This window comes from Syngnathus scovelli, chromosome 3, assembly GCF_024217435.2.
Source record: "Syngnathus scovelli strain Florida chromosome 3, RoL_Ssco_1.2, whole genome shotgun sequence".
Classification (NCBI taxonomy): Eukaryota; Metazoa; Chordata; class Actinopteri; order Syngnathiformes; family Syngnathidae; genus Syngnathus; species Syngnathus scovelli.
The window spans coordinates 20,976,112-20,999,064 of NC_090849.1; the positions used below are offsets into that span (position 1 = coordinate 20,976,112).

The window sequence follows — 22,953 nt, forward strand, 5'->3', positions numbered from 1 at the left end:
CCGCCATCTTGGCGCATCACGGTGCAGAGGAACTATGTTCCAGTGAAGTGAGGAACTTCATTTGGACAAAAGGAATGTTTTGGCATAGGAGTAATCCAATTGCATTTAATGTTTAAGAACATTTAGTTTTAAACATTTGATTTTATTGCCTACCATGAAATAAGTGCAGTGTTCAAACTGCGTTACACTGGCTTGGTCTAGAAAGTTTGACAATTACCGGAAAAGCCAATTTTGAATTTTACTCAAGTCTTTCTATTTTCAGCAAGACTCATTCCCTATTCCCCGCAAAACAGGGTGGGATTACGATATTCAAATGTGTATTGTTTTTCCACACGCTCCTGAATGGAGCGCTAAAAACGAAATCTACAATGTTAATGAGGGGGAGGACAGAGGAAGCTTTAAGAAGCCTTGAGGTGACATTTTCCAGTAAAAAGTAGAGTGGCTGCCGAAAGCCGGACCACCGCCGCCTCAAGCTCGGAGCGGCCCCTCCCTCACTCATTCACACCGAGCGGACCCCTGTGACCTCTGCGGCGCTCTCAAATCAGCTGCCCACGTTTGCGTCATGAGAACATCGAAACTAAGGCTGAGCAATTCATTCTTTGTTGTCGCATAACACCAAAGGATTTTATAGAATAAATCTGAAGAGGACTGAAAAAAAATTATTGCATTTTAACTTTTAATATGGGGGGGTGCAGGATGGCTGTCAAAGTTTGATCAGTTGCAGGAGTTGCAGTGATTTATGCTTGCCTTTGACACATACGCAATTCTGAATGACGCTCGCCGACCTTTTTAACTAATAATTAACTCAATTAAGATAACTGCACTTTTGAGTTACAAATGTCACGGGTGAAATTTTTTTCCAGCCTTGCTGGAGATCCTTTGTTTATTCCTTACTACGTTGCCGGTGCGGCTGAAGGCAATGGAGAGCGGTGCCGTTGGTTCCTTAGACTCGCGTTTTGGTGCAGCCCAAGTCTCTCTCTCGAGATGCTTGAGCTGACCCGTCGGAACTTTTACAAGCGCTCACCTTTTACCTGTAAGCCCTTGTTTTGAGTCCAACTGCAAGGCAGAGTTCAGTTTTGTCGAGTTAATGATTCATTTTCTACGAGTGGCTGAGTTTAAAAAGCTTTGCGGGTCACGCCAGGACCACACGCTGCCACGACAATGCCGGGTGAGAAGGTCCCGCTTTGCGCCCTACTGCTGCTCCTCGGCGCGGCGGCCGGCGCCGAGGGCGGCCGTATCTTGGTGTGGTATACCGAGGCCAGCCACTGGATCAACATGAAGCCGGTTCTGGAGTCGCTGGTGGAGCGCGGGCACCACGTGACAGTCATGCTTCCCAGCGCTTCACTTTTCATGAAGGCCAGCGATAAGTCCAGCTTCCACTACCTGCCTTTCAACGTCTCCATCTCGTTGGAGGAAATCGAGAGCTTCATGGACGATTTCCTCGCGTTCTCCATTTACGAGATTGACTACATGAACTACTTTGAGATCTACGCCAAATTCCTGACCATGATGAAGCAGGATCTGGAGTACGCATTGAAGTATTTAGACGGCGTGGTGAAGTCGGACAACATCATGAATAAGCTGAAGGAGGGCAAGTACGATCTGCTCCTGGCGGACCCCATCTACGCGGGCAGCGAACTGGTCGCCGAGATACTGGACATCCCACTGGTCTACTCGTTGCGCTTCTCCATGGTGTACAACATGGAGCGCTACTGCGGCCAGATGCCCGCCCCGCCATCTTTCGTGCCCGCCATCATGAGTAAACTGACCGACAAGATGAGCTTCTCTGAGAGAATGTGGAACTTCCTCTTCTATGCCTTGAATGATGTCATGGTTGAATTAACCCTTTGGTCAGGAGTGGATAAATACTACACGGAGTTCAAAGGTGAGTGACGCGCTGCATAAAATGTCAAATCAACTAAATGAACTTTGGCATTTGACACTTTTGTCTTTCTTGACAGGCAAGCCCACCAGTGGCTGCAAATTAATGGGGAAGGCAGACTTCTGGCTGATAAGATCTTACTGGGATTTTGACTATCCTCGTCCTTACATGCCCAACTTCAAGTTTGTTGGCGGGATCCACTGCAGGCCCGCCAAACCTTTACCCAAAGTAAATTGTTTTTTTTTTCTTTGCGACCGTTTAGATTCACAGTAACTGCCCCCCTCACATACACACAAGTCACGTTAAAAATGATGGCAAAGGACTACTTTTGTCTAAAAGAAGTTCCTTAACTTATTACCATGAGCACGGAAAACAGAAAATAACAGAGGATCGATTCAAAGTGTGTTTAACCTTTGAGGCGCTGCTGTTTGGTTTTCTCCTATTCAGGACATGGAAGAGTTTGTGCAGAGTTCAGGCGACGACGGCATTGTAGTCTTTACTCTGGGATCCATGGTCAAGAACGTCAGCAGCGAGAAAGCCGACATGATCGCTTCAGGCCTTGCTCAAATCCCCCAGAAGGTTGGACTGACCTTGACATGTACACCTGCATAATAAATGAAGATGATTCTTATTAAAAAAAAAAAGTCTACAATTATGCTAAATTTGCGATAAAGTGACTTTTAACTCTGCTTTGCAGGTTCTTTGGCGTTATAGTGGACCAAAACCATCTACTTTGGGCCCAAACACAAGACTGTACGACTGGATCCCTCAGAATGACCTGCTGGGTTCGTAGCCATCATATCTCCTACGCGCCTAGAGGCAAGTCATTCGAACTCAACCCTGCACCCATCCAGGTCATCCCAAGACGCGAGCCTTCATCACTCACGGCGGCACCAACGGCATTTACGAGGCCATCTACCACGGGGTGCCCATGGTGGGCATTCCCATGTTTGCTGACCAGCCTGACAACATGGTGCACATGACGACCAAAGGCGTCGCCGTCACTGTGGACTTCAACTTCATGTCATCGGAAGACCTCAGCCGCTCCATCAGGACCGTCATCGATGACAAGTCGTACGTTTTTACGGTTTACTTTGAACACATTTGGCTGCACGTCATCCAAAAAAAAAAAGTCACTTTTGTACCATACTTGTGTTTCCATGTCTACAGGTACAAGGAGAACGCCATGCGTCTGTCCGTCATCCACCACGACCGACCCATGAGCGCCCTGGATGAGGCCGTGTTCTGGATCGAGTTCACCATGCGACATAAGGGCGCCAAGCACCTCAGGGTACAAGCCCACGAGCTCACCTGGTACCAGTACCACAGCCTGGACGTGTTTGGGTTCCTGCTCGCCGTCGTCCTGCTGGCGTTGCTCCTGTTTGTCCAGATGTGCCGGTGTTGCCTGCGTCGGTGCTGCGGTCGGAAAAGGAAGACAAAGAAGAAGGCTGAGTAATGGAAATAGCAGAATTCGGAAGATGACTTTGTGCGTTTTATACTCACCAGGGTGCAACATTAGATGTAGGTTGTGTAACGCAAAAGCTGGGGAAAAAAAAAGTGACAAAATATTACAAATATCTGTCTGGTCCAATGATGGTGATACTTTGTCTTTACAAGTTATGAGTCATCACTCAGCCAAACCGTCATTTTGTTGCAAATTAAAATTTCTGGCTTATGTGACAGACGGTGGCAATTAACGCCAAGACACGTGTACCTAATGTTGTGGGGTGAAAACCGATCAATGGTTAACCATGTAGAATTGAATTGCGGCATTGGAACAAATTTTAATATGCTTAAAAATCAAAACATAATACCTGATGTGCAGAATCTGGAACCAATCACAAAAGATACAGGCACAGCCATTTTCATTGGACCACCTGAGGCTCATTCAAAGCTGGCAGTTCATTGGCTGACTCAAAATGAAAACAAAACAAAAATGATGTCATTGTTTTTATTTAGACAATGAAACCCAATCCTTACCCTACTCCAGGCATGTTTTAATTCTTAGTTACTAAGTGCAATTTTAGTGTATGAACACAAACCATAACAAAATTAGCAAAATAAATATCAGGATTAGTCAATAAAGCAACTTTTTTTTTTAAACAATGGGGTGAGGTGTTGTGTGATTTCCATCATTTTTTCATTTTGCCATCTTTCCCCTTCAGCAACATGAGCTCCATGCAGGCGAAGGCATCTTCTGCTGTGTCGTGGCCGCACACTGGGGGAAACCAGGTTTTAGACTTACGCAGGATGCCATTTTGTCCCCCCCCCCTCCGCTCTCCCGCTACACCCCAAATTTTACTTTTATTATGACCAAAATGACAGGAAGTACAAGACAGTGGTTTGATCAAGGAGAGACCCACCGCTCTCTTGAATAATCCTGGTCAGGTGTTCTGCTGTGAGGCTGCTGAGGCTCAACCTGTGTGGAGGACCCAGGCGATGGGGGAAGACCACTGCGGTGTCCACCACCGTGTTGTGAAGCAACTACAAGTGGGAAGAGAGCAACACACTGCCCTGAAGTGTCCATCTTTGGTGGCTTAAACTCTTATATTCACCACTCGTAGAAAGCTTGAGTTCCTGGGCTTTCAAGTAAAACTTCAGGATGCTCCTATAATAGGCCAGCTCTTAAAAGTGAATAGTATTGACTTTTTTTTTTTTTTTTTAACACACATATGCAACATTTCAGTATATTTGGCACAACCTGCAATTGTCAAAGAAGAAGCCAAACATCACATTTTCAACAAGTTGGACTGCTAAACTGTTCCATGACTCCTCCAGTAAAACTGACCATTGCACATACATCCTTTCCTTCTCTCCCAGCATCATCTTGTCTAAATGCCTCACTTGAGGATGGTACCAGTGCGCAGATTCCACATCTGAAGAAATCGTAGCAGTTAAATGATGCTTCAGACCATTAAAAAAAAAAAAAAAATCTTTGGCATCATTTTGTGCCAATAAAACACCATATAATGAAATCCTACAAATGAATTTGCTTAGTCCCTACACAAAAAATGAAATTAAAATAAATAAATAAAAACATCCCAATGTCACCTTCAGGGCACAGAGATCAGTTTCCAGGCCGTGCCCAATCAGAATGGTGTCGGCACTGATGAAGCTCAACAATGTCTTCTGCACCTCAGCCAGACTCACTTGGTTGTCCTTCATGTCCTCCTCGCTGATGCCAGAAAACCTGCACAAGGCGCCACGTCACCATACTCCCGGTGGTTGTCCATTTCTAGCTAGTTACCTGGTGTTGTAGTCGATGACCTCATTGCGTGGCTTGACAAACGTGTCGTAGACCACTTGGAGGTTTGAGTTCACCACAGTCACTCGTGACAGCTCCAGGCCGTGAATGGTGTAACACTGACAACAAAAGAGGCAGATGAGTAGAAACAAGTCTGTGTTCCAAAAAAAAAAAACCTCTCTATTAAGATGAAGAGGACATGTTTATATATATATGCAAATGTCACCATTTCGCAGTCCAGCGCATAGACACCCGGGAAGCAGCCATTTACAGGCCACCGGGGGGAGGTTGCCATAAATCCATCCATGGCGAGGGAATCGTGCACATGCAACTGTCGCGAATGAGAGACAAAGTAACAAAAGAGGGCCACCAATTCTTGTCGACAGGTGTCTCACCTTAAAAATCTGGCAACCGGGTGCTCCCATAACTCCCTGGCAGCAGCTATAGCGAGTCTCCACCCCACCTGGCACTGTGGCCGTTACGCGCAGCATCGAAACATTTTAGATTGTTAAATAAGTTTTTCCCCAAATAACACTTTATAATTAGAGACCAATAATTAAAACAAAAGTGAGTGTCTCTAAATGTTTTTCTTCCCCCCCCCCCATAAATAAGACATGGTGACACATAGCAGCACAGTCCTCATATACCTTTCTTCTCCACTCCTTTCCCATAGTGATAGTTGCACTCTTCCATCCGGGTGTGCTTGCCCTCTTTGTTCACAGAGTATGTAGCTCCGCACCGGCAACAAATCCTCTTCAAGGCTACTCAGAGACGAGCGGTCATATATATGTGATGTAGCTCAAGTGCGACCTCTAGTGGTTACAACGGGTAGTAGTCTGGGAGCTTACGGTTGTTGTCCTTCCTCTGGTTTGCCAAAAGGATAGCGTAGCCGGGTTTCTCGGGGTGCTGAATAGGATAGTTACTCTCAATCAGCTGCTCCTCGCTCAGAATGTAATCCCGCAATATCTCATGCAAAGCGTCATCATCTGCAAGGGAAAAGAACATTTGCGTCGATGGAAGTGCAGTGCGAGCATAATTCGATGCACCATAGTGTCACTCTCACCCTTTCCTCTGAGCTGCTTTTGGTTTAGTGGAATATTTCCTTTTGAGCTTTTGCCGTTGATTATTTCATCTAAGTCAGCAAAAAATAAAATCTAAAGTCAGGAGTTGTTATCTTTACAGTTGACAAATAATCCTCTCACCTCTGGAACTGCCTGAATTCTGCTTTTTCAACCTTTTCAGTGCATTCACAGCGATGCTGAGATATTTGAGTTTGTTGACGCTGCGACTGTACACCGTTTTCTCCTCAGCAAGGGCCTAGCGACCATTCACAGGACAAAACCATTATGTCTCGGAGTGTTAGATTTCTCGCAAGCGAAACGATCACCTTTTTAAAGGCCTCGTCGACATTGGCGGAGGTGTCGAGGAACACCTCAGTGAACTTTGTGACGTAACACTGTCGGACGCCATGGGGCACTTTGTCTTTGGCCGCCTCAGGCTGCTGCTTGGCTTTTCGTTTGGGGGTTGCTCCTGGCTTTTCACGGGAAATTGCAATTTTCATTTTCAGTAGTTTTGTTTTTAACTCTCAGAGAGAGAATAAAATGAAAAAAATTAAAAAGTGTGCGTACCTTAACAGAGACTTGGCTGGTCGTTTCACTGGCGGGCGTTGGAAGAGCCACCGCGGCGGAAGAATGGCAGCGTCTCCACGGAATGGCGGGAATGAGCAGCGGCGCGGTGGGCCGATGCATCGGCGCCGAAAGGCTCACGTTTTTGTCTGAGCCAAGGTGCACTTGAGTGATGGGGGTCAGGACGGAGGTGACCGTGTTGGAGGTGGCGTTGAGAGGCAGGGTGCCCTGAGGGAGGATCAGATGCAAGTTGACGCCCACGTTGATTACGGCGGAGCCTGGAGGTATGTTGTTGACGCATGCTGCAAGGAGACACAATGTGAAATTAGGTCGCGCACCGTTGGCGGAATGATTGATTCTGGTCATTTATTCTGTCGACCCAAATTAGTCTATTACTTACTCAAGGCTATTTATTTTGTCTGTAAGGAAGGACGCCACTCTGAATAACAATTCTCTTAAAGGTGAATTGATGTTTAATCTTCAAGAGTGTATGGTGAGGTCAGGTGAGACTAATTAATGGCATTTCCATTTATTTTAATGAGAAAGGATTTGCTGATACTTGGATATTTTCAAATTCGCAAATAGTGATCTGTAGTAATCATAAAGTCAATGCAACATTTACCTTTCTGTTGAGGAGCGGGCGACATGCTAGCGGTCGCTACTGGAGGCGTTGAAGAAGAAGTGGCTAGGAGCCATCTCTCTTGCTTCCTTTGAGCGGCGGACGAGAGAAACGCTTGGGCTCCGTTCACGTCAGCTGTCAAAATGGCCGCCTTCTGCTGGACATGTTGAGTCTTGGGCACGGCGGCGCCGAGCTGAGAGGCCGGGGATGGTTTCACTGGTTCTTGTAGTGGAACCAGAACCTTAGGCTGTGGCCTCCTTTTTGCCGCTGCAACCTGTCAGATCAACAGATGTTCCCCATTTAACTTGGCTTTGCTAAAATCTTTAAAGCAAACACAAAACAAATAGGTGAACGCGTGTACTGCAAAACCTCCGCGTCTCTGAACTCATGCGCGATCCTCTTCTTTGGTGGCAGTTCTTGGGGTTGGAAGGCCCGAAGGTCAGGATTGTTGGGTTTCGCCGACTCGTTTGTTTCCATCTGGCAAAACGAAAAGGAACGCTAAGTTTTCAGATATTTAACACCTGGAGAGCTGTAAAAGAGAACAAGCGGCCAAATGTAGTTGCTGCTGTCACTCACGGCTCGCGCCCAGACACTCGCTCAGTAACTCATTATAGGTTGAGCTTTAAGTTGGCCAAACCCGCACAATGAAATTTATAGTTTCTGGATGGATTGTCAAGTTATTTAATCAATCAAATGCTAAAGATGAGCAAGAGAAAACTTACAGGGACCTCCGGCTGCTGCTGGACAGCATGTTGCTGGTTGTTCGCCTCCATGAAGATGCGGTAGCACTCCTCCACAGGGTCGCTGTCCGACAGCTCCCCAGCCATCGCTTCTTCATCCTCATCAGAGCTGGAATCGATGACGATGACATCTTCATTGGCTGCTTTTTCTGACAAAGGCTCCTTGAGAGATGAGGCCTCTGCCGACACCTGGTGGCTGTCAATTTGAGCACAGCTTGATTCCTGACCACTCTTCTTGGGTGGCTGGCACTCAGTGGTTTCCCGCACCGCTGACAAATACTTCGAAACCTCCACACACAACCGCTGGTTGCTCTTGTCCGAAATGTCATCTCGTTTGGTTTCATCTTCTGTGTTTTGAGAAATACTAGCTTTGGGATCGGGACGCTTTTCCACACACTCGGTCAGGTCAATCACATTTGTAGCAGAAGCTTCTCGGTCCTTGAAGGAGGATTTCTGCAGGGCAGAGGACGCTAAACGTAAGAGCATTCAAGACCTTTTAAGGCCACTTTCATCTCATTCGAGGCCAAAAAACGTCTGCAATGTGGGCTGAAATTCAAACAGCAACAGTATGAAGAATTGAGTGTATTTTAGTATAATCAAATTTTCAATTAAAGAAAATATATAAATACTAAAAACAGTACATGGAGGTGTGCGTATCCGCGTGCATAGCAGGTCTTGTGGATAAAGGGTACCAACCTCCTGGACTGGTTTTAAGTGAGTATCAGGATCACAGCAAGTTTGAGATAAACTCCTGCCAGGCAAGGATGGTCTGTCCAGTATCAGGAAGCCATCAGCGTCGTTGTAATCTTGTATCCCAGGGGACGGAGAGTGGTACGGCGCCACCTGATGGCTGACTGGCTTTTTTACATCACCCTGATGTGTGCTCATTCCTTTCAACGACTTATTAATTGACTTGTATGACCCGAATTCAGCTGTGAAGTTAGACATAGGATCGTATTCCAAGTCGGTCCTCGGCTTGGACTTGTCAAGCACGTACTTTGTGGATTGGGTGGAGGGTATTTTGATATTCAGACGATGAACATATTTACAGCTATTTGAATTTTTGCCTTTTGCCTCAGTGAGGGTGATGAATTCTGCCGCGCGGTAGCATGACAGCCTCCTTCGCTCCTGCTCTACTTCATACTTAGCCATTTCGATCTTCTTGTTGATGCACTCCAGCTCTTGGAAGGGCTGATTTTTGGTGTGGTCTGCAACTTGCGTCGCTAATAAGGTGGACTTAATGTCATTTTGGGCACCTGTAGCACAGCAATCAGAGATGGCAAATAAACTCACACTGTTTTTCTAAAGTACATTTCAAAAGAGACTAGTTTGCATGCAGGGCTGTTCAAGGGGTGTGTGTAAATATAGTCCATAGCAGCTTGTTGTACAATTTTTTTGTCTTTTAAACTGGCAAATCTTTTTAGTTTCCTCAAACTGTACAAATGTCCTATGCGATTTTTTTTGTTTGTTTGGCTCAAATTCAGCTAATGCTGCTTTTGATGTGGTCCACTGCACACTTACCAGCTAAAACTTGTCCCTAATGTCGCAAAACTAAACAAATGTTTGCGAACTTCTTAAGTAGTGCCTAATCATGCCTTTCCCTCCTAATTGCGGCTTTTGACAATTCTTATGTGGTCCATGTCCCCTCATTAAACGGCGGGGTTTTCCAGTGACATTTTATTTCCAATTTCTTAGTTGACTAAACTTTATCAATGGACGTTTGTTAACGTTATTACAATTTTCCAAACCAAATAGGAGTTTTGTAGAAAGATACAAAGACGAATACAAACACTTAAGAAAATCTTACAAGTTGAACCTTAGCTTGCTAACTAATTCAATGACTGTATTTGAGGTTTTCCTTATGCAAGTTCAATAAACATACAATTAGACGGCCTACTCCTTTTCTTACTGATAATTTACTTACGTTTATTTTTTTAAATAACCACGTCGTTTGAAGCCAGTCAATTAGCGCCTTGAGCTAACGTTAACTCACGCTTGTTCCTCACCTGTTGGGTCCGGTTGTAACGACCACAATGGCGGGAAGGAGTGTCCAAACAAATGTCGCCCGTCCTCGGTATGTTTGTACCAACAGTAGGGGCGTTTGCAGGAGCGCTTCGGGAAAGGGCATGGTACCCGGGCGAAGAGCTCAGAAGCCGGGAACATCGCTCCAACACTCGACCGAGAAGTTACCGCGCTTGTCTGGGGCCCAGTTTGCGGTCAGGTTGACTTATATAGCAGTCGGGACGCGTTGGACGGTGGTATAAAATGTTTTTATATCAAATATGTTGTCGTCCAAACGCTTCTATATCGACATACCATGTGTTCTACTCTAATCTTTCAATTTTTATCAAGTTTCAGGTGAGTTTTGTTAATTGCCTTGTAGTGAAGCCATACTGTCGACAGATGGCGCTGTTTGTGAGCCTGGCGTTGCCGACTTGCTTTGTGGTATTTTACCTTCCCCTGTTGACAGCTAGCAAAAACATCGATTATATTTTCAATTTTGACAACACAATTTTTGCGATGGAAAGCAGCGAGGACGAGATGGAAGAGGATGAAATCGAGTGGAAGCAACTTTTGACGGATTTGCCAACAACCCGTCGAGCTTCTGGTAACGTAACGCCACAACCAAATATAATTACTGAACTTTCGATGCAAACTTAATACCGAAATGTGTCTGAAATTTTCTGGCAATTTCAGGATCGAGCCTCAGTATGAAGCCAACACCTGCACACAGAGTAATTTTGCATTTTGACCTGGATTGCTTCTATGCTCAGGTGGAAATGATCCGAAATCCAGCATTGAGAGATGTTCCTCTAGGTACCCTTTCTTTTACCACTATGATCACAAATATTATGTTTGGTTTAAAAGAGACATATTAGGCTATCTGTTACCATCAGAGTATAAATACCTCACGGATGATGTAATTAAAATATATGGTGAAGATTCTCCAATTATGGAAATCAGGCAAAATTCATAAGGTGTTGCTCTCTGACACATGTAGGCATTTCACAAACGATTTATTTAGACATTTCTCAAGCACACCAAACAATTCGGTACAATCTATTAAAAAGTTACTTTTGGTCAACAACCCCATTAATATCTTTGTGATTCCCATCAGGTATCCAGCAGAAGTACATCATCGTCACGTGCAACTACGTGGCGAGGCAGCAGGGTGTCACCAAGCTCATGTCTGTTACCGAGGCCAAACAGAAATGTCCTCAGTTGGTGCTGGTGAAAGGAGAAGATCTGACGCACTACAGAGAAACATCCTATCAAGTGACAGGTAGGCCAAACCTGTAGTTGGATGACAAACATCATTAGGTTGTTTTCATTATTCTCCAGATGAATTTATAACCCCTGTATAATTTCTCTGCTTGATGTTTCTCATTTCTTTACTTTCCCTACAAGATCTGCTGCTGTCCTTCTGTCCATTGGTAGAGAGGCTTGGCTTTGACGAGAACTTTGTGGACATCACCGAGATGATAGCAAAACGGCTGCCGCACACACCAGAGTTCTCATTTATGGGCCACGTCTACAGCACTTCAAGTAAGCCCAGAAACAGCTTGTGAAATTAACTAACCCTAATATTGCTGATGATTGTTCGTAGTATATTTATAGTTTAGTGTTAGTGTATTTTAATTTCTAAAATGTGATGCTTTTTGATGCACAGGTGAAGCCGCAAAGGCTAAAGCCAACATTCACCCAGAGTTGGCGTTAGGGTCTCACATCGCCGCTGAGTTGAGGGAAGCCATCCGCGGTCGATTGGGCCTCACCGGCTGCGCTGGTGTCGCCACCAGCAAGCTGTTGGCCAAACTGGTGTCGGGCACCTTTAAGCCCAACCAGCAAACCACACTGCTGCCGGAAAATATCGACGACATCGTGGGCAGCCTGAGCACCCTGCGTGAAATACCAGGTAAATGTGTGTGTGTGTTGATTGGGGGGACATTACCTTCATTCCTTCCCTGTTTTGCATCTTCAGGGGTTGGACATCAAACGGCCAAAAGGCTCCAAGCACTTGGATTGGTCAGCGTCAGAGACCTTCAGGTCTTCCCACTGACTGAGCTCGAAAGAGAATTGGGCTCTGCGTGCGCAGCGCGTCTGAAAAATCTGTCCCTCGGCGCAGACGATTCTCCCGTCAACCCTACCGGAGCCCCTCAGGTATCGGTGGAAAGCGTCATCGCTTTGGTGCGCCGGGTTAATGCTAATAACCTGATTTTAGTCTCTCAGCGATGAAGACTCTTTTAAGAAAATGTCAAGTGTGAAAGAAGTGATGGACAAGATTCAACAGCTTCTCAGCAGCCTGGTGGAGAGGTCAGAGTCTTTCAATTGGTCAAATTAACTCCCTCCAAAAATATATCTGTGCTGAAGCGTGTCACATGTAAAAATTAGTATCTTAGTTGAAACATTTGTTTGGAATCCAGGATGCGCAAGGACGGCAGACAGCCGCAAACCTTGCGTCTCTCAGTTCGGAAATTCTCAGCGAGCAACAAGTGGCACAGTCGGGAGAGCCGCCAGTGTCCCATCCCCAACCACGTTGGGCATAAGATCACCTCGGGTAAGCTCGTGAGGGACATGTCTAACCCGACCAATTGTAGTGGCTCGTTGGACAGTTTGATGCTGATCCAATTTTGCTTTGCTCTTCATTAACTACAATATCTATCTTAGCCAGCGGCGACGACGCCCCGGCCCAGCTGCTCTCCTTGGCCATGAAGCTCTTCTCCAAAATGGTGGACACGGCGGCGCCATTCCACCTGACCCTCATCAACGTGGGTTTCAGCAACTTGCAGACCCAAGCGCCGGCCGCCGGCGCCAGAGGCTCCATTGCTTCCTTCTTCGCACCCAGCGCCTCACCGCACAAGCCAACTCGAAGCCAGGTAGCGCACTCAAGTGGAATTTATAGCGTTGCTGCTATTGCTACTGATGATGATGATGCTGATGGTGATGATGATGGAATAAACTGCTGAGATTCACCAATCCATCAAATAGATTAGCAGTTATTGTATTGTGTGCCAATATTTTCCATCGACATACTTTTTGAGTGCTAAACTAATTCATTAGCATTAACTAATTCATGTTAATTTATTCACTGTATCTCATAACAAATGCAAATTTTTTTCAAATGTCAATTTATTTAGATAATGTATAAATGATCTATTTTCATATATTACAATTCTTTGTAATTTAGGTGTAAAGTGAATTTATATTATTTTCATTATTGTGATCATATAATAAATGTATCTTTCAATGTGACTTCCTTTTAGATTGACTGCGGAAGCGGTGCAGATCATCTCGACTCAATGGGCGATATGCCTCCGCTCACTCCAGACAACAGCGCAAAGAGCCCAAGCAGCCGTGACGCAACATCGCCCTGGGCCGGACCCGCACAGAGCACCTCTTCTCTCCTAGCGGAAGCGTCTCAACCGGTCACGACAGCCACCCGTAGCACATGCTCATACGACGCCCACGTCACCGCTACGCATCGATTGCCCCCAAACGTGGACCCTCGGGTGTTTTCCCAGTTACCGGCCAACATTCAAACGGAACTGATGAGAGAGTGGGAGTGGCGCCGACCGGTTCTGAAGATCCCCGGCCTTTCCAGGAAGCCCGGGAATGAAGCCAAAGAGAAGAAAAGCGGCGGAAGGAAAAGCCAGGCCAACAGTTTGTTGAATTATTTTAAGCCCATTTAGAGAAGCTCCAAGTGAAAGGGAAGCACGCACTGCCATGAAAACCTGCGTGTTATTATTACTGCCACCCGCCCCAAGCTCAAGTTCAATATGACGTTTTTTTTTGTTTTTGTTTTTTAACGAGTCAGCTTAGGTTCACGTGATGCATTCTGACCCAAATTCCTGATCCATTGTTCTCAGACATAAACAGGCAAGTCAATGGTTCTGTTAGCACTTGTTCTATTGGTTCCCTAAGGTTTTTGCTATTTCGCACAAATTTTCCTTTAGATATTTATTTTCATATATATATAAATAAAGAGAGTATATTGGACTGAAATTAGCACTATTGGAGTAATTTATGCCTCTTTGCTGGACTCTGTGTTTATAGCTTTATTGGCATTCACTGTCATAAAGTAAAAGAAATTATTTTTTCTTATCATTTAAAATTATTTTTGTCATTAGTATTAAATACTTTGGTGGGTGAATATTGCAATAAGTTTCATCTCCTGTTTGATCACGCTTTTGTGCTGTCAGGTTCTGTAATTCTCTGTCTTTTTTTTTTCCCTTGCAGAAGAAAATACCCGTGCAACCCAAGTTGCTCCACCCTCAAATCACATGTAAGGGAGGTTTGGGGAACACGCCACAACTGTGGCGTGAGCGTCAAGGCGACGGGTCGGATGGACGCAAGAGCTGCATCCAGACTTGCTGGTAAGATCTTTAGTTCTTCTCATTAACCAAGTATTAAGATTGATCAAAAGATGTAAAAGATTTCTTAAATTTGTGTAAATGCCGAGTCTGCATCTGAGTACAGCCTGTGGCATTTTTTCTTTTTGTAGTAAATACAGAGCGACCACAGTTGACACGCCACTCCAAATTTTCTAACTCAATAACTGAACAGGCGTGGGTGGCCATTTTCAGGCCGGTTACAATTTGACCCTTTGACCTCTGTCGAGCCAGGTGACAAAAATAAGTGTTAAAGGAATTATCTTAATCTACTTTTGTCTGACGTCTGAGAGGGAACAGATTGAGAATAAGGTATGACAAATAAAAATAAACAAGGTATGAAATGGAACTTTCAGATCTCAAGACAACAATTTTAATTAATGTGGGAAGTATGATATGCTTTTCTCCCATGACATTATCACTTTGGCAGTCTTGCTGCGAACTTTCTTCTGCTGCTAATTGGCTACGGTTGCTTGCTTGAGAAAGTGCGACCTTTCATCGTCGGGCTATCCTCTCGTAGAAGCCGTGACACAACAACACTCTGCTCTGTTATATTTACCTCGCGGGCATCTCAGCCAAATTTCATCGGACACGCCGTGTTTACGGGCTCACCAGGAAGTGCCAACAAGGGGTTCTGTCTCCCAAAACAGGAGAAGCAATGACCCCCTTGACTGCTCATGCGAAGCTCAGCCCGAGTCATGTGCTCGTCCTGCTCTGATCGGAGCATTAAGACGCTGCCTTCACCGATTTTCTTTTTCATCGCATGGTAGGCTGAGCGGCAACCATGGCCGAGTGGGACTACGACTATCTCATTAAGCTGCTAGCACTCGGCGACTCGGGCGTAGGCAAGACCACTTTCCTGTACAGGTACACCGACAACAAGTTCAACCGCAAATTCGCCACCACGGTGGGCATCGACTTTCGGGAAAAACGGCTGGTGAGTGCAGGCGTCACTTCCGCCGCGTGTGAGCAAGTTCATTTCATAGATGTTTGATTTTTGCTCTGTTTACTTTTAACTAACATCAGATCGTGTCATTAGTATAAGATATATTTTTTTCCAACAACCCCCCCTATCAGATGTACACTGGGACCAATTCCGATGGGGCAACAGAGAAGAACTTCAGAGTCCACCTTCAACTATGGGACACGGCCGGACAAGAAAGGTACTCTACATATTAATCCGTAATGTCACACTTCATCTCAATGTAGGGAGGAAATAAAAATGCATGAAACTGATGAGGAAAACACAATAAATGTCCTTTCAGGTTTCGCAGCCTCACGACGGCCTTCTTCCGAGATGCCATGGGCTTCCTGCTCATGTTTGACCTGACCAATCACCAAAGCTTCCTCAATGTCAGGAACTGGATGAGTACGTGCTACTACCAATGCGGTTTATTTAGAATCAAACATGTTTTTTTACCATTACTATAACTTTGTTGCTGACAAACGCCGCTCTCCTCAGGTCAACTCCAGGCTAACGCATACTGCGACAGTCCCGACGTGGTCCTGGTGGGCACCAAGGCCGACCTCCGGAGCATCCGAGACGTGAACGCCAGGCAGGCACGAGATCTGGCCGAACGATATGGGTCAGTCCTGTAAACACATACATTGTCTTTAACTCAACTTAGATTTATATACCTTACCTTAAGCCATACACTTTATGAGTCAGCCTATGGAAAACCGTATGAGTTTTTAATTCATTTCCTTGATATCGAGATTAAGATAAGGAAGTACCAGATAAATTCTGTTGTCAACTAGTGCACAGTTTTGCCTCACTAGTAGCCTGTTAGTGAATAATATTACTTAAACTAACCACAAGTGGGTGCTAGAGAACCATATTTGAGCATTGTGATGATAGCTAAAAGTTTATTTTGAAGTGATACAAATTTGCATCCCCCCCAAGCATCCCCTATTTTGAGACGAGCGCTGCGACGGGCATGGGTGTGGACAAAGTGGTACAGACCTTGCTGGACATGGTGATGAAGAGGATGGAGCAGAGCACACCTTTGGCCGAGCGCAACGGCGGCGGTAGCGCGTTAGGGGCCACGCAGGAGGTCTCCCTCTGGAGGAGGTGTGCGTGCTGACATCACACATGACGTCACAGGACACTTCATGAGGTACATTGAGAGAAAATACAAGAGCTGTGTCACGAATCATTCTTATTGTATTGGGTGTACCTAATGAAGTCAGTCCATTTTTTACAGTAAAGTTTAAATAACAATAAAAAAAAAAAAAAAAAGAACATTCATTTATCAACTTGAATTTATTTTCTGTAGCACTTGTGTTCGTTAGGGCGGCGTGTGAGTTGGAGTCGAATCCCAGTCCTTGTTGGTGCTATTAACTTCGTAGCTGCAAGAGCTAGTTAGCATCTTGGCTAAGGCCTTTGCTTGTAAATTTTCTCTTGCAGAATAAGCAGTCAATATCAAGAGAAAACAAATCCTGGCTTATTGGTAAATGGCAAATAGGTGAAATGATTAGAATGAAACTAGCACATTTTCAACACTCGTAAGTTCTTTTGAATATCATCTTTGAAAAGAGAAAATCCATTGTTTGGTTCATTTGGAAGAAAGAATGGACATCTTTTTATTGTACATAAATACGGGGAGGCATTGATGACATGAATCTGCAGGCACATATTAATCATAGAGCATAATAAGACATTTAAATATACAGACGTTTTGGTCAAAACAACCTTAGCAGACATTGATGACTTTGTATATATGTCATATGCGTGGAGGACGTAACAGCCAATCAGGGGAGTGTCTTGCCTGGATCTCCAGTGGGATTCACAAGCCTCTGCATCATCAAGTTAGCCATGCAAACAGAGCAAAAAGTACAAGAAATAAATTGTCTATAAAGTTGTTTCCGCGTTACTTATCTACAGACATATGGCAAATTGATCGCATGGACTTATGAGATGTATTCACGTCAGATTTCCTGCTATTTCCCATTTCCTCACCTTTTTCATAACTGATTATATAACACACAAAAATCTTGTTTCCTGGATTACAATCGTCAAAGATTGACCAAACATTCATTTAAAAAATGCCAAGAATGTCTTTGAGGCAAATTGTCAACACTGACCCTCATTAGATGAGGACGGTTTTCTTTTCAATCTCAGAACTTAATAAAACTGCTTAAAAGCAAAACAAAACAGCCTTGCACTTTCACCCATGGAGGTAAGCCATTATTTTTTACTGACATTTGAATTTGGCCTTTCCGAGTTAATCCAAGATTATTTCCCTCAAACGCATTCTTTCCGGCGAACATTCCTAGTGTGCTGACACCCAGACCTTCGAGCTGGTGCATAGCGTCTCGTACCCGTGACATCAATTACGTGGAAAACAAACTAAACAGCCTGTCATCGGAAAAGACAAAAAACGCTTTTCTTTGGGAAAGAATTCCAAGAAACAATAAAAAGAAAATCAATCACGACATCCGGTCACATGTCGCACAGTCATGAGGCAAATGTTCATGTGCCTTTCATCTTTTTTAAGCCCACTGATGACTCGCTTGGGTGGTCCCTTTTCTGATGAACTCACAATCCCAAAAATAAAAGCAGATATGGAATACATGCTCAAATTGCTTCCCATTTGGGATAGCTTGTTATTATTTACTATACAAAATCACTGGTGATATTCTTCAGAAAAATAAAAGTCAACAATACAGTTGAAATTTTCTAGAAAAGAATTCTAAAAGATTAGTGGTGCCTCTCGCATGCAAGGTGAAGTTGGAGTGGAGCATGCGCTCAGAACAAGATGCTGAAAGTTGTCTGATTAATGACAGCAAACAATCAAATCTCTCACGTAGTGTCTATGTTTTATTTATATATTGTAGTTGAAGGGTGTTGTGAAAGTGAAATTCAAAATGGTGGATTTTCTTAGCATTTTAGCCACGCTAGCTAACATTACATTCAATTAAAAAGTCTGGATTTATACGTGATAAAAATTGTTAAAAAAATGTTGTAATTCCACTAAAACCCCCAAAAAACTAATTCCTACTTTTGCAGTTGAGCATTAGACTTTTTTTGGAAAAATTTCACAATTTTACTGGATTAAAGTTAAACTTTTTTTCTACAAGAGTCATATTGTTACAACAAACATAGTGACAATTCTATTTTTATCAATAAGCTGTGTCGTTCTGGTTAGACAAGTTATGCAATTGTTGAGTGAAAAGGTCAGAGAAGAAAAAAAAAAGGAATTATAAAGTCTGAATTTTTGGTGTTACAATAAAAAAAAAAAGTGTTATGAGGAAAACAAAAGTAAACAACACTACTCAATTTTATACTTCCCAAATTACCTGTTTGTTTTTCTCGTGATATTTTGCCATAATCTGGTCAATTTTACAACTTTATTCTCGCAGTATGATAACTCAATTTTTGGGGGAAAAAATGTTCCCCCTGCACTATAAAATGCCATGACATCTTTCCGTCCGTTACCGAGCATGGCTAAAGACGGCTTCTATTTTAGAAAGTGACTCTAAACTCGATAATATTTAGTACTACAGCAACAGCTTGTTTGTAAATATATATACTTACTCTCTCTCTATATATATATGTTTTCTCTCTCTTTGTGAATTTATGGCTTATCATTTGGAATGTAATTATTTCCCCAAAAAGGTTTAGAATCGGGACACTTGTTGTTGAAGTGTTGTAAACAAGACTAGTGCAGATGTCTGACAACTCATCTTGTGGCCAAAAGAGCATTCGGATGCCTTCGATGGGATTTTCCAAAACACTGATCTAACTCCATCCCTGAGATTAGGCAGTGATTCTGTTTTTTTTGTTTTTTTAAACTTTTATCAAGGCTTTTAAAACGTAACTTGGACTCCTGTGGGACCTCCGAAGTCCAACAGATCACCCCGTGTATTTTGAGTACACGTGATGGACGATGGAATCCGGAGGGAAGATGATTGGCAGGGCAAGTTGACAAGATGGACAAGTGGTTGGAAGAGTTGTCTGAGCTGGTTTGCGGGTTGGGCTTTTTTTTTTTTTTTTTTTCCTTGTAGAGGTTCCACTGTTTGCCACTGCCACCAGGCATCCTGAAGGAGCGTCGTGGAGGCTGACAGGAATACTTAACACAACGATACCAAAACCGAGCGAGGCAGACGTGTGGAATGAGAGGTCGGCATGCGGAATCCGGGCGTGGCGTCGTGCGCGAACCCCCGCCCGTCCCCATCTACGTGCAATGTGTCAGGCTGAGCTTGGTGACTCCGTCGCGGTGCAGCCGGTAGAGGAGCTTGAACTCGCTGGGAAGCTGGTGGGTCTCCTGCCATTTTGTGGTGAACTTGGTACCCTTCTTGTCGTAGTAGTGGTAGGGCAGGTCCTTGCCCGTATTGGGGTCCCAACCGAAGGGCCAGAAGCCGTACAGGTGGATCTCGTCGCACATGGCCGACGCCAGAGTGTACATGAGAATGCCGGTACTCAGTCGCTTGGGGGAAAGGTTCTTTGTCTTCCAGTATCTATCCAAGAGAAGAGCAACAACAACAAAAACACATGAAGCAATATTTTCTTTCACTCATTAATCCCAATACAGGGATTTTTTTTTTTACATAGTGGACTATGTAGTTCTCGTCATTAAACTGAAAAATAGTTTTGGTACTGCTTCGGTAAGCCGCTGTTACGGCATGGGAGATCTGAGATACATCGCACAGGTTGTTGCGGTTAGAAGTTGAAATTCATCGACGTCAATAACCATCTTACTTGTTGACGTCATGCATGATGTTTCCGGGCCAGGCCAGCTCCACCTTGAGCTGGCCCTTGTGCTCCACAAAGAAGTCCACAAGGGTGCGGGTGACGGTAGCCGACGTATGCAAGAAGAATGCGGGGATCCACAGAATGGCACCTTCTAGTTTCTTCAGGTGCAGGAAGAAGTTGTTACGGTCCTGAATGGTCAGCAGGTTGTTATAGTACCTTTCCAGGATACTGGGGTTGAAAGTGGTCAGGTTGGTCTTGCGACCTACATCTTTGGCGTACACCTCGGTGGGGGCGAAGTTGCAGCGAAAAACAAAGTCGGCGCGGTCGATTTCGGAGCCGCAGTGGCTGCCCGTGAGAATGCCGCTGTTGCCTACCACGGCGCAAGTGCCGTAGTGCTTGTCCAGGATGGGCGAGGCATCGGGGAGCAGAGACTTGAAGTTGTTGCTGATCGAGAACACGTATTTGTGGCTGGAGTAGTCGAAGTGCATCAGTTGGCCCACACGGACGCTGCTTTTGGTCAGTGAGAAGTTGTGCGGAATGTCGATGAAGTTGAAGATGTCCTTCCTGGCACAAAAATACAGAATGTACTTTGAAGCAAAGCAAAATTGTTTACATTGTATTATTTCATTAAGTAGATGTTTTTACAATAATATAACAGATTTTTTTTTCAAGACCCTAGAACGGATTGAGGATATTTCCATTCATTTCAATGTGGACAGATCATTTGAGTTACAAGCACGGTGACTAAATAAATTATCTTAAGGCACAGCACTTCATGGAAATACCTCCAAATTTCTCATGTTCCTCTCGTCACGTCATAAAACGTTTTTTTTTTTTTAACTCTGCAGCCCAAGTACTTTTTGGATACTTTTCGTAGAGTATGTGATTATCCCACATGAAAGCAAATATGACTCCAAGGGACATCCCTCCCAGAGAGGTCTATAGATGGAATGTCCCCTTGATTTTCACAGTCTGGGAATTCTTTCAGATCTTTCTCATTTCCTTTGGCTTCACTGAACAATTCCCCCCCCCCCCCCCCCCCCCCCCACACACACACACACCTGACCCAATATCTTACTTCTGCTGAAAAAAGGCAGTCTTGTTGAATTTCCACTTGGACGGCTTTCCCTGTAGCTCTTCGTTCAGGGCGTTGGTCAGCGGGATAAAGGAGGGGTCCAGGAAATTCATGGCAAACTGCGATCTGACAAGGAGACATAATTGTCGTTGTGCTCCGAACAGTTGCCGTGTTATTGTGTCTGTTCCGTTGCCATCTTTGACACTAATCTGTTTGTGGTATATTTTTGGAAACAGTCGAATGAGCGCTGCAGGAGCTGCTTCTAATGTTTTCAGTAACCCGCATAATCAACCCTGTATTATTCATATTTGTATTATAGTTCAGAATAAAGAAACATCTTTGGAAAGTAAAAGCTTGTGATCATGTATCAATTTATATATTTAAGTGTCAACTATTAATATATTAAAGTAACAACTCGAGTTGCAAAGCATGCCACATCACGTGCCAGCCAGCCAACAATCAATCTGTCTATGGAAAATAAAATTTGGAATCAATTTGAAAGATTAATAATACATAAAAGTCACCTGACATTATATAAGCATACACTGCATTTAATTGACAAGCTGGGATAAGGTGAGCGACCATGTTGCATCCCCAACCCCTCGCGCCGCCCTCCCCTTCCCTCCCACCCGGCCTCACCTTTTCCTAAACCACAGCCCCGCTCATAACTCACCGGAAGCCCGCGTGGAACATGATCCTGGGCCCCCCGACGGGTGTCCCGAAGAGGCTGTCCTTCCGCAGGGACACGTAGCTGATGAGCGACAGGATGAGCACCGCCACGCACAGGATGATCAGACCCAGCGCGCGAGCCACGCGGACCATCTTGGCGAGGGGAGCGGCGTCACTCGGCGGTCGTCGTAGTCGTTCGGCTGAGCGTCCGCATCGCCGGCCTGGCTGCTTCTTCTGCGGGTGCTCCTTCTTCTGCCGGTGGCCGGGCCCTCATCCGCGACGTTTCATCGCCGGGTGCGGGTGATTTTTTTCGAATGCGTGTTGTGGATGGAGCTCGGATGGTTGTCATCCCCCCCACCCTTCCTTGTTGCCTACTGCCTTCCTCCTTCTCCTTCCTCCTCCTGCTGGTTTAATCAGGGAGATGGAGCCAGAGTGCGTGCGTGATGCGCGTATAAATACGCAAGCGCACGAAGGCTCGTCCAATAACATAATGGAAGTGGGTAGTTTGTGCACATCAATTAAGATTTATGGAGCGCATTTACCGCCCACAGCAGTGAAAAACAAACGCGAAATAAATCCTCCATATACTTAATCCGCAAATGCTAATCAACAGACTTATGATTAAAAAAATAATAATATATAATGAAATGACACGAGTCATGATTTACGAACTATTTATGGACATTAGGACCATGCCTGCTGATGTGCGTGTTTATACTTTATTCACTTATTGGCAGTCTGTGATAAAAGACTGCTTTTTCTGCCACAATATATGTATATATTTTTTGTTGTTCCTGCATTTTAATAAATCTGAAATACTTTTGATGTATCACCGTACTGAAGGGATAGCTAATGTGGCCTCTTTCCAGAGGCTCAATCAAATAAGGGTGAAGAAACATTTGCTTGCCTCACAAAATTGTCTCAAAGTGTGGCGCACGAGCTCCCACTAGTGGCAGGTATAAAAATTACAGTAACAAATACAGTGAAACAATAATACATTGCCTTCAGATTTTTAGTT

General features: G+C 44.5%; 5 protein-coding genes across 10 annotated transcripts; 3 read left to right on the forward strand and 2 right to left on the reverse strand.

Annotated features, from left to right (window-relative positions):
* The first annotated feature begins 1,118 nt into the window (after positions 1 to 1,118).
* LOC125994052 (UDP-glucuronosyltransferase 2A1-like) lies at positions 1,119 to 3,980 on the forward strand. Its single transcript, XM_049763243.1, has 6 exons — positions 1,119 to 1,885; positions 1,962 to 2,110; positions 2,330 to 2,461; positions 2,580 to 2,667; positions 2,737 to 2,956; positions 3,053 to 3,980. Exons 1-6 carry the CDS (start codon positions 1,162 to 1,164, stop codon positions 3,336 to 3,338), a joined length of 1,599 nt encoding a protein of 532 aa, XP_049619200.1. The 5' UTR covers positions 1,119 to 1,161; the 3' UTR covers positions 3,339 to 3,980.
* Positions 3,387 to 10,501, reverse strand: zgc:152968 (uncharacterized protein LOC564848 homolog). 6 transcript variants are annotated; one of them, XR_007490456.2, is made up of 18 exons: positions 10,117 to 10,496; positions 8,807 to 9,366; positions 8,093 to 8,563; positions 7,740 to 7,847; positions 7,374 to 7,644; positions 6,755 to 7,053; positions 6,514 to 6,660; positions 6,329 to 6,443; positions 6,190 to 6,258; positions 5,975 to 6,112; positions 5,774 to 5,890; positions 5,522 to 5,595; positions 5,353 to 5,457; positions 5,130 to 5,245; positions 4,934 to 5,072; positions 4,246 to 4,366; positions 3,697 to 3,791; positions 3,387 to 3,424 (listed from the first exon to the last, which is right to left on the reverse strand). XR_007490456.2 is itself a non-coding variant. In XM_068650231.1 (17 exons), exons 1-17 carry the CDS (start codon positions 10,271 to 10,273, stop codon positions 3,748 to 3,750), a joined length of 3,051 nt encoding a protein of 1,016 aa, XP_068506332.1. In that variant the 5' UTR covers positions 10,274 to 10,496; the 3' UTR covers positions 3,558 to 3,747. The 6 variants fall into 6 exon arrangements, 4 of the variants coding, with proteins under 4 accessions (XP_068506332.1, XP_049619018.1, XP_049619019.1 ...); XR_007490457.2 differs by lacking the exons at positions 3,387 to 3,424; positions 3,697 to 3,791 and adding exons at positions 4,084 to 4,100; positions 4,671 to 4,758 and having other exon boundaries at positions 10,117 to 10,501; XM_068650231.1 differs by lacking the exon at positions 3,387 to 3,424 and having other exon boundaries at positions 3,558 to 3,791.
* LOC125994027 (DNA polymerase iota) lies at positions 10,485 to 13,984 on the forward strand. Its single transcript, XM_049763165.2, has 10 exons — positions 10,485 to 10,718; positions 10,808 to 10,927; positions 11,229 to 11,393; positions 11,519 to 11,656; positions 11,781 to 12,023; positions 12,090 to 12,268; positions 12,330 to 12,421; positions 12,532 to 12,665; positions 12,776 to 12,984; positions 13,372 to 13,984. The coding sequence occupies exons 1-10, from the start codon at positions 10,514 to 10,516 to the stop codon at positions 13,795 to 13,797; spliced, it is 1,911 nt and encodes a 636-aa protein (XP_049619122.1). The 5' UTR covers positions 10,485 to 10,513; the 3' UTR covers positions 13,798 to 13,984.
* Positions 13,985 to 14,345: 361 nt separating this feature from the next.
* On the forward strand, positions 14,346 to 17,358 carry LOC125994192 (ras-related protein Rab-27B). Its single transcript, XM_049763427.2, has 6 exons — positions 14,346 to 14,481; positions 15,267 to 15,433; positions 15,574 to 15,659; positions 15,762 to 15,865; positions 15,959 to 16,082; positions 16,400 to 17,358. The coding sequence occupies exons 2-6, from the start codon at positions 15,281 to 15,283 to the stop codon at positions 16,578 to 16,580; spliced, it is 648 nt and encodes a 215-aa protein (XP_049619384.1). The 5' UTR covers positions 14,346 to 14,481; positions 15,267 to 15,280; the 3' UTR covers positions 16,581 to 17,358.
* A 940-nt stretch (positions 17,359 to 18,298) lies between these two features.
* LOC125994130 (alpha-N-acetylneuraminate alpha-2,8-sialyltransferase ST8SIA3) lies at positions 18,299 to 22,371 on the reverse strand. The gene is made up of 4 exons (XM_049763352.2): positions 21,940 to 22,371; positions 21,270 to 21,392; positions 20,198 to 20,755; positions 18,299 to 19,956 (listed from the first exon to the last, which is right to left on the reverse strand). The coding sequence occupies exons 1-4, from the start codon at positions 22,086 to 22,088 to the stop codon at positions 19,674 to 19,676; spliced, it is 1,113 nt and encodes a 370-aa protein (XP_049619309.1). The 5' UTR covers positions 22,089 to 22,371; the 3' UTR covers positions 18,299 to 19,673.
* Positions 22,372 to 22,953: the final 582 nt, after the last annotated feature.

Bases quoted from the DNA above. Each gene is read 5' to 3' on its own strand.
- zgc:152968 (XM_049763061.2), bottom strand. From the start codon at position 10,273: ATGTTCCCGGCTTCTGAGCTCTTCGCCCGGGTACCATGCCCTTTCCCG. The intron at 9,367-10,116 runs GTGAGGAACAAG...GCTGTGCTACAG, and splicing joins GTTACAACCGGACCCAACAG to GTGCCCAAAATGACATTAAG. The intron at 5,891-5,974 runs GTAAGCTCCCAG...CTCGTCTCTGAG, and splicing joins CCAGAGGAAGGACAACAACC to TAGCCTTGAAGAGGATTTGT.
- LOC125994027 (XM_049763165.2), top strand. From the start codon at position 10,514: ATGGCGCTGTTTGTGAGCCTGGCGTTGCCGACTTGCTTTGTGGTATTT. The intron at 10,719-10,807 runs GTAACGTAACGC...TGGCAATTTCAG, and splicing joins AACAACCCGTCGAGCTTCTG to GATCGAGCCTCAGTATGAAG. The intron at 11,657-11,780 runs GTAAGCCCAGAA...TTTGATGCACAG, and splicing joins CCACGTCTACAGCACTTCAA to GTGAAGCCGCAAAGGCTAAA.
- LOC125994192 (XM_049763427.2), top strand. From the start codon at position 15,281: ATGGCCGAGTGGGACTACGACTATCTCATTAAGCTGCTAGCACTCGGC. The intron at 15,434-15,573 runs GTGAGTGCAGGC...CCCCCCTATCAG, and splicing joins ACTTTCGGGAAAAACGGCTG to ATGTACACTGGGACCAATTC. The intron at 16,083-16,399 runs GTCAGTCCTGTA...ATCCCCCCCAAG, and splicing joins GATCTGGCCGAACGATATGG to CATCCCCTATTTTGAGACGA.
- LOC125994130 (XM_049763352.2), bottom strand. From the start codon at position 22,088: ATGGTCCGCGTGGCTCGCGCGCTGGGTCTGATCATCCTGTGCGTGGCG. The intron at 21,393-21,939 runs GTGAGTTATGAG...TCTCCTTGTCAG, and splicing joins ATGTTCCACGCGGGCTTCCG to ATCGCAGTTTGCCATGAATT. The intron at 20,756-21,269 runs GTAAGATATTGG...TTTTTGTGCCAG, and splicing joins ACTGCCTTTTTTCAGCAGAA to GAAGGACATCTTCAACTTCA.
- LOC125994052 (XM_049763243.1), top strand. From the start codon at position 1,162: ATGCCGGGTGAGAAGGTCCCGCTTTGCGCCCTACTGCTGCTCCTCGGC. The intron at 2,462-2,579 runs GTTGGACTGACC...TCTGCTTTGCAG, and splicing joins TTGCTCAAATCCCCCAGAAG to GTTCTTTGGCGTTATAGTGG. The intron at 2,957-3,052 runs GTACGTTTTTAC...CCATGTCTACAG, and splicing joins ACCGTCATCGATGACAAGTC to GTACAAGGAGAACGCCATGC.